Raw genomic sequence first — 8234 nt, 5'->3', positions numbered from 1 at the left:
CCAGCTAGAAAGTCTACCTTTCCCCACAAAATGTTTTACTTTGGTTTTTGATGATAAAAAAACTATGCTCCCTTGTAAGACTAACATATTATAGTGTCTCAGAATGCAGGTGGCAGGTTAAACATCAAACATAAGCAGAGGAATAACAAAAGACAGTCTTGATGAATAATACTATATATTTTCCACAGTTTGATACACAAAAAATCAAAACTTAATTTTAACATTAATACTACCTTTAGGGATTTTTTTGAAAAGCAAAAATCATATCTTCATTTTTAATTGTGGTACTTTTATGGCAGCTTCTCCAACTTCTTTTGATATGTCTACTCCAAGAGGACATCTGCATCACAATTGGACAAATCATATTATTTCAGATATTTGCTTCATTATCCGTCACTAGTTCTACAGACTATTTGCTTAGAATTCTGACAAACAGTGTAAGTATCTAATCTATAATTTATCATATGTGGTGACAATTCTTAAATGTATACAAATATAGTGGGACCTCAGGCCAGGATAATGAAAGCTAGTTTCATTAATAAGAAATCTAAATTTTTAGATGTTTTTGAAAGAAATAGTTCTACTGCTCTCAAATACTGTAAATAAGTTAAAAACTTAAAATGAAATAAAAAATAACAAAAAATGTCTTATAATTTTCTATAAAGCCTAAAAAAGGTAAAAACATTCTTACTATGCAGCTAAAGTCAAACCTGTGTGTCCATTCACATTTAGAAATTGCCCAGGCTTCTATAGGTCTTCTTGAGGTTTCAAAAGCTGACTTGCCCCTTTCCTACTTTCCTTCGCCATTACTGACCAGATAGGTCATAGCTCCTACCTTCTTTTTCTGTTCCTCCTCAGTAAATAATTTCTGCTTCAGATTTCTGCTTTTCTACCTTATTGCCCAAGATAGGCTTCGAGTGAACTCCAACCTGGGAAAAGCTATCATTCAGCCTCAACACTGCCACAAGTGGGCACAACTGGATCAGATGATATATACTCTATTTGAAGGTAGTCTATCAAAGGGATTCCTTCTGACATTATTGACTCAACTCTGTTCATTCATGATCAGCATTAATAGTCTGTAGTTCATGTAGCAAAAGTGTATAGTTATGAACTATAATGCTGACAAGTTTTAAAACATCAAATGAAACAATGTTCAAAATAGAATTATGTTAGATTACGAAACACAATTGTCCTTTACTATTCCAGAATCAATTTAGGCCAGAACTTGATAGTAAATTGAAAAACTATGCTATTTCTTGAAACTTTGATTTGGGAGAGGAAATAAGGCTTGCAGGAAACAGCTATCTTTTGGCCAATTCTCAGCTGCTCATGTAGGAGCATAATCACAACCAAGTCTCACACCACAATGCTTTCTGCATGTTTTCCTTAAATTTCCCAGCATACCAGCTGGTCCTGGGATCTTCCTGACATTGCAAAAGTCCAGGCTGTGGACATGGTTTCTATTCTGGTCCCAGAAGATGGAATTCATCACCCCCTACCCATGGCCTCTTTCTAACTCACTCATGATTTGTCAAAATTAATTTGATACTGTAGCAAAAATATTTCTTACAAGGTATCAACCTCAACTAGGTTCATGAAAGAAATTAATGTAGCTTTCCTTCAAATATCACCACAATGTCAATGAAAACCTCATATATAAAAGCAAAATCCAGGTTTTGACTTTTATAACGTAACTTGCATAAAGATCATGAATGGTACCACATACTTTGGTTCATAGCGGATGCCTTCTACGTTGTGTAAAATGCCCAAACCAGCACGTAATCTTTCAATACCGTTCCTAAACAAGAATCATTAAAATAAAATCAATGGCTTCAAGATTTAAAGATTCAGTATGATGAAATGGCAATTAATGTCTACATAATTATGAGTGAAGCACATAAATCCTGTGGCTTACCATGCAATCATGATGCCATTATCAGTGCACAGTCTGGGAGGAGGACACAACAAAGTGCATTGTGTCGCGTTAGTTACAATTTCCAGAGCTTTCCGGATATATAGGTTACTTGCAACACCTCCAGATACAACCTGAAGGAATTGATAAGATCAAAATCAACAACCATCACGTGTGGATATAAACCAAGTTATTCACTGAATCTGGGGGAGAACATCAGCATTATACAATAATAAACTATCACATTTTGAGGTCAGTAATAGGCAAGTAATACATCTAATAAAAATTTAGAGAAGAAAAAAATCACTAACAATTTTAATATCAACATACAATTACTACTAGCATTTTTGTATATTTTCTTCCAATCTTTTTCCTAAATATTTAATATAATTACAATCATAGTACCACCAGTATTTTAGAAACTTTTTTTTTTTTTTTTGTAGAGATGAGGTCTCTTGAACTCGTGGCCTCAAGCAATCCTCCCATCTCAGTCTCCCAAAGTGCTGGGATTACAGGAGTGAGGTACCACACCCAGCCTAGAACCTGCAGTTTTTACTTACAAATATTTGTTCATTTTACTACATAACTCTTAAAAAACTATTGTCTTTAATATTCATATAAAATTCTATTTTATGAATTGTCATCATTTAAACATTTTCCCACTTAAAATTTTCAAAAGAATAAAGCTTAAGATACAGTTAAACAGGAAGTTTATCAAGGCTTTTAAGCACAACGAAAAGGATTTCATCAAAGGATGAAGGAAATCCACCTAATTTTCTAAAAATAGTGATAGTTATTACATTTGGTTTCTTTATTGTAAACCCTCTATTAAATTCAACGAGAAGATGTGGTCTTGGACTTTTTTGCCACATAAGCTGCACAGATGTCCTATAAAGCTGCCACATCTGTAGAAGAAATGGCTGTTAGTCTTTTCTGTTATGCATGATTTCACATTGTCATGGCTAGCATATGGCATAAAGACCTGTTCATCCTAAACACAAGGTCAGTTAATGTTTTGGGGAAAAAGTAACATACTACAAAGTGTTACTATTACTGTAAAATGAGATGATAAAACTTACCAGTACTGCATTACTTTGAGATAACAAATTTCTCTGCTTGCAAAACAGAATAGCTCGATGCGTTCTTTTTGCAAGGTGGCATGCTGTTGTGTGCTGTACTGCAGCAGCAATGTCTGCAGCTGAAGACAGGATTTGCCCTTTCTCAATACCTGCAGAAATGAGCAGGCACTTTTAGGCACAATTCAGGAATATTTATCTGTCCAACTTTACTAATTAGAAATATACCTTCCTCTTTTTCCTTTTGCATTATTGTTTTATCAATAACATGTTGAAGTCCAGAAAAAGAAAAATCACAATTTTTAGCACGTTGCATGGGAGGTTTGATATCAAAATGAAATCTATTTCCTTCCTTGGCCAAATGTTCTATAGCTTTCCCACCACTCATGGTAGAGCATTCTGGATGTCTTATTAAAGAAAGTCTTCTTGCTACCTATCAAAAACAAAAATATGTTTTAGAACAAGTTATAAAACTGCACACTTTGAAACCAAAAGATGCAAAGGAAATAAACTGAAGTATTACTAAAAAAACCACCCTGAATGAATAAAACATGCTATACTTTGACAAATATGGACTATAGCTGGTATCACTTAAGCAGACAACCCTGCTCCTTATGATGACCTGATCAATAGTAGCCAATTGCTGCCCCCATGTCTACTGTTGCTCTTCTATTGGGATTGGAAAATAGGTTTGAAGTTGATGATGACTGACTAATGATAAACTTTAAAAATAAGAATCTGCTCCATTCTTTCTTCCTATCATTTCACTATTGGAAGCTGTATTTTTTTGTTTTTGTATATGGCAGTAGGCTCTGTAGTATTCAAAAAGGAATCTACTTGCCTGTGCTGTCAGCAATTGTGAGATTTAATCACAGAACATTGTGCATCATTAACGTCCTTATGTTAATCTTTATACGTCCTCTTAGTTTACATTTTTGTAGTACATTACAGTTTACAAAGCATTTTCTTTCACATATTTGACTAAATACATACTGCATCTGCCAACTATTTGAGCCTTTATATATTGATGTACACCTCTTACCATTTATTATGAAAGGGTAAGAAAGAATTATAAAATTATATACTATTCTTTTCATTTTTTCTAACCATAAGTTTGTTCAGTCTAATAAGATATCATTCAGAAATATTAAGATGAATGGTAGTAGCACATCTATTGCTATTTAACTGAAACAGACACCATAATAAAAAAATGGAGAAATTAATTCTTAAATTACCTTGTCAAGCATGTCACCTGGTGCTATGTCCAAAGACTTTCCAAGAAGCAGAAAATCTGAAACTCCTCGAACTAATGCCAATAGACAGTGACCTCCAGAAATCAAAAGAACTAAAAAAGGAAATTCTACTTTATTGGTCAGCCTAATAGTAAGTGCATGAGCCTCCATATGATGAATGGGAATAAATGGTTTTTTTAACTGGTTTACAAGCTCTAAGCTAAATGATAAGCCTACTCCCAGGCTTAAAGCAAGTCCTGGTTTTATGGTAGTTGCAATTGCTGAGAGTTCACTTGGAGAGATTCTACTGACAGAAAGAGCTTCTTGCACTATTCGTTGAATATTTTCTCTGTGAAGCTGTTGAGCGACTGGAGGAATAATCCCACCTGTTCTGAAAGAAGTAAAAAGACATCTTTTTATAATTTTAAGATTGTAAAAACAAAGGAAGAAAAATAACATGTTACAGCTGAAGGCATGTTTTCAAATTAATCATTATATAGCCGAAAATATTAAGTAAAGCATTTTCAAATTGTGTGCCTTATAATGTAGCACACTATAACTCAACATGCAGTGATTAAGTGTATAATGTTTCTGACTTTTCCAATTCATGCAGAACAAACTCCCATGGATTTGTTTGCTGATGAATTAAATCACCAAAATAATCTTACAAAGTACTTTAAAGAAGTCTTGAAGAAGGGAAGGACAGGATAAAACTGTATTTTAGGAAAATTAATCTCCCTACAGACAAGGAGATTTTTAAAAAGATTATTGCAAAGGTATTTGTTTAAAGTGATTAGAGCTTTAAGTGATTGTGGGAATGGAAAGAAGGGAGAGAGGAGCCTTGAAAACTGTTGTAACTAATTAACTGGATATAAGGGGACAGGGTAACTAAAACATCAAAGATGATCCAGATATTCAGCTGGAATAACTGGGAGAAAAGAAAATACTAACAGAGAGAAACATGAAGACAGTTTTATAAAGAAGAGTTTATTTTTAAACACTGCACTTAAGGTCACAGCAGGACAGTACATAGCTTGCAATCCTGAAATAAAGTTTGGTAATCTGGTGCTCAGAGTTGGTAATTTGGATTTTTGGTCCATGTAGGACAGTAGATGGACACTCCAAATGTAAAGAGTAAAGAATTAGAAGACAAATTTGCTAGCAACAAATTGGCTAGCATGTGACTAATAAAGGATCTGAAAAGCAGAGCAATAAAATATAGGGTCTGCAAAACACACTGCTAGTCTCAAAAAGTCATCTTTAAATATCTGATGCTGCAAGACCTGCTAATTCTACACATAGAAATAAAAATCCTCAGTAGGTGCATTTGATGAATATTTGCTTAATAGTTAAAATACATTTTGTTTCAGGCAATGAAACGGTTATAAAAGAAACGATCTTATTTCAACACATCCATATTGTAATACAATTTTCCTTAATTCTTCAAGGCTACCTTTTCTCTTATATTCCTCTCTGTTAGTGGCATCAGATCTCTGTTAGTGGCATCAAATAACCTCATAATCACTTGGGTTTCAAAGTTCATTTCTACATCCTTTCTTTTTCTCACTCTCTACATTTATCACCACTCCCATTGCCACTGTCAAGTTTAAAAAGCCCTCATTATCTCAGTCTATTCAACAATCTTCTAATTGTACTTCTTCTAATTGTACATCCTTTGATCCTTGGAGTCCATCCTATGTTGTGCTGTTGCCAGAGCCATGGACCAGTCCGTGGCCTGTTAGGAACCAGGCTGCACAGCAGGAGGTGAGCGGTGGGCAGGCCAGTGAAGCTTCATCTGTATTTATAGCCACCCCTCCATTGCTCACATAACCGCATAAACTCTGACTCCTGTAAGATCAGTGGCAGCATTAGATTCTCATAGGAGCAGTGAACCCTACTGTAAACTGTGCATCCAAGGGATCTAGGTTGTGTGCTCCTTATGAGAATGTGATGCCTGATGATCTGAGGTGGAGCTGAGGCGGTGATGCTAGCCCTGGGGAATGGCTGTAAATGTAGATTACCAGTAGCAGAGAGGTTTGACTGCACAGAGACTACAATAAATCAATTGCTTGCAGACTCATATCAAAACCCTATCAATGGCAGGGCGTGGTAGCTCAGGCCTGTAATCCTAGCACTGTGGGAGGCCGAGGCGGGAGGATCACTCGAGGTCAGGAGTTCGAGACCAGCCCAAGCAAGAGCGAGACCCCTTCTCAACTAAAAAATAGAAAGAGATTAACCGGACAACTAAAAATATATAGAAAAAATTAGCCGGGCATGGTGGTGCATGCCTATAGTCCCTGCTACTCAGGAGGCTAAGGCAGGAGGATTGCTTGAGCCCAGGAGTTTGAGGTTGCTGTGAGCTAGGCTAACGCCACAGCACTCTAGCCTGGGGAACAGAGTGAGACTCTGTCTCAAAAAACAAAAACAAAAAAACAAACAAAAAAAAACCCTATCAATGAGTGGCAAGTGACAATTAACCTACAACAGGTGGCAGGCTTTAAAGTGGCAAGTGAGCACCTTCAGTTGTAAAGCTGCATCTGGTGGCAGGCTTCATAGTGGCAAGTAAGTTGATGTACTTAATTGTGCAGCTGCATCTGGTAGCAGGCTTTAATTAAATTAAATCTGTATTTTTTTATCCGTTTATTTGTGTAAACTGCCTGGTGGTCCTCTGCAAACATCTGAGTTTATAATCCTTAGACCAGTCTATGCCTTAATACAACAGTGTATTATTCTTTACTTAAGTATCAACACAAGTTATATGTATAAATATGAATAGGATTTTTTCTCAGTGATTAACACAGTTTTCCTAAGACTTCAGTTGAGACCATTAAACATACAAGTGGAGAAAAGAAGAAAAAGCATTACTGAAGGAAAATCATCAAGCAATATTGAAGCTGGGAATAACCTTAGTTTCTTTTTGGCAACAGGATTAGCTAAGGTTGGGACATTATCGTGAAGAGCCTTAAAAGCCAGGATGAGGTGTTTGAGATTTTCCGTATTAGTGATTAGAAGCTTTTGCACAAAGGAATAAGAAATTAGCTCCTAAAAATTAATTTTTATATATGCTAAATACAGAAGAATTATTTCATTTTACTTTTTCCAAAAAAAGTAAAAACAACTAAGATGATGTCTACTTACTTTAAATGAACTTCAGTTTGGGAATGTATTGCTTCTCCCAATACATTTCCAGTTTCATCCACCACAGCAGCTGCTGTATCATCACAGCTGGTTTCAATTCCCAATACTAGTTTATGAAGAAATAGTGTTCCAGGATAAATATTAAAACTTCTTAAAAAGTCATAAACTTTCCTTTTGGATGGTTTAGAAAAAACTCTTGCTGTCTTATTCAATACTAGCATACTTACTCTATAGACAATTTCTGGAAAAGAATTACAGAAACAAACATATTATTTGGAACTGACATTAGCCACTAACCCATTCAGTTGAGCAAAATTCTGAAAGTTTGGTTTATACTTCAATACACAGTTTTATAGAATTATAGGAAAGTTTGTAAAAGTTATCAAAATTTTGTAAAGGCTGTAGCAACATGGGGATATAAATAATAGCATAAATGAATATAATGCTCTTCAAGGGGGAAAACAGGCATCAGACATACAATTTTTTAGTATTATTACTTTCATGCCATTCTTATCAAACTATTATTATTTATAAAACAGCTAATATTACAGTACAATAGTTGCATGGACAGTCCTCTGAAAAGTGCTATTTATTTTTTGATAGCTAAAATTAAGACAAAATGTGGTTTTTTTTTAAATCAAAGGCAAATAGAACAGATAAAAACAATTAATGAATTCCATTTCCTAAAAACATCTTTCAATATAAAATTTAATCATTTGGTTCAAAACCAAGAGTTCACATAGACACAGACACCAAATTTAGTCTTCTGGTTCAGAAACATTGTTCTCATAAAACTCATTTTAAAAGAAACGTATCTCAACTAAAACAACAGCAACCTAACACCTGTATTATCCTTAATTACACTTTCCACTT

The 8234-nt window shown here is 34.8% G+C and overlaps 1 protein-coding gene across 1 annotated transcript; it reads right to left on the bottom strand.

Moving 5' to 3' along the window:
- Positions 1-210: 210 nt before the first annotated feature.
- OSGEPL1 (O-sialoglycoprotein endopeptidase like 1) lies at positions 211-7602 on the bottom strand. Its single transcript, XM_045558758.1, has 7 exons — positions 7362-7602; positions 4227-4614; positions 3220-3424; positions 2995-3143; positions 1919-2049; positions 1730-1801; positions 211-340 (listed from the first exon to the last, which is right to left on the bottom strand). The coding sequence occupies exons 1-7, from the start codon at positions 7580-7582 to the stop codon at positions 262-264; spliced, it is 1245 nt and encodes a 414-aa protein (XP_045414714.1). The 5' UTR covers positions 7583-7602; the 3' UTR covers positions 211-261.
- Between the last annotated feature and the right edge of the window lie 632 nt (positions 7603-8234).

The sequence above is a fragment of the Lemur catta genome, chromosome 8 (assembly GCF_020740605.2).
Source record: "Lemur catta isolate mLemCat1 chromosome 8, mLemCat1.pri, whole genome shotgun sequence".
Taxonomy (NCBI): domain Eukaryota; kingdom Metazoa; phylum Chordata; class Mammalia; order Primates; family Lemuridae; genus Lemur; species Lemur catta.
This window is presented reverse-complemented; position numbering and strand designations above follow the sequence as displayed.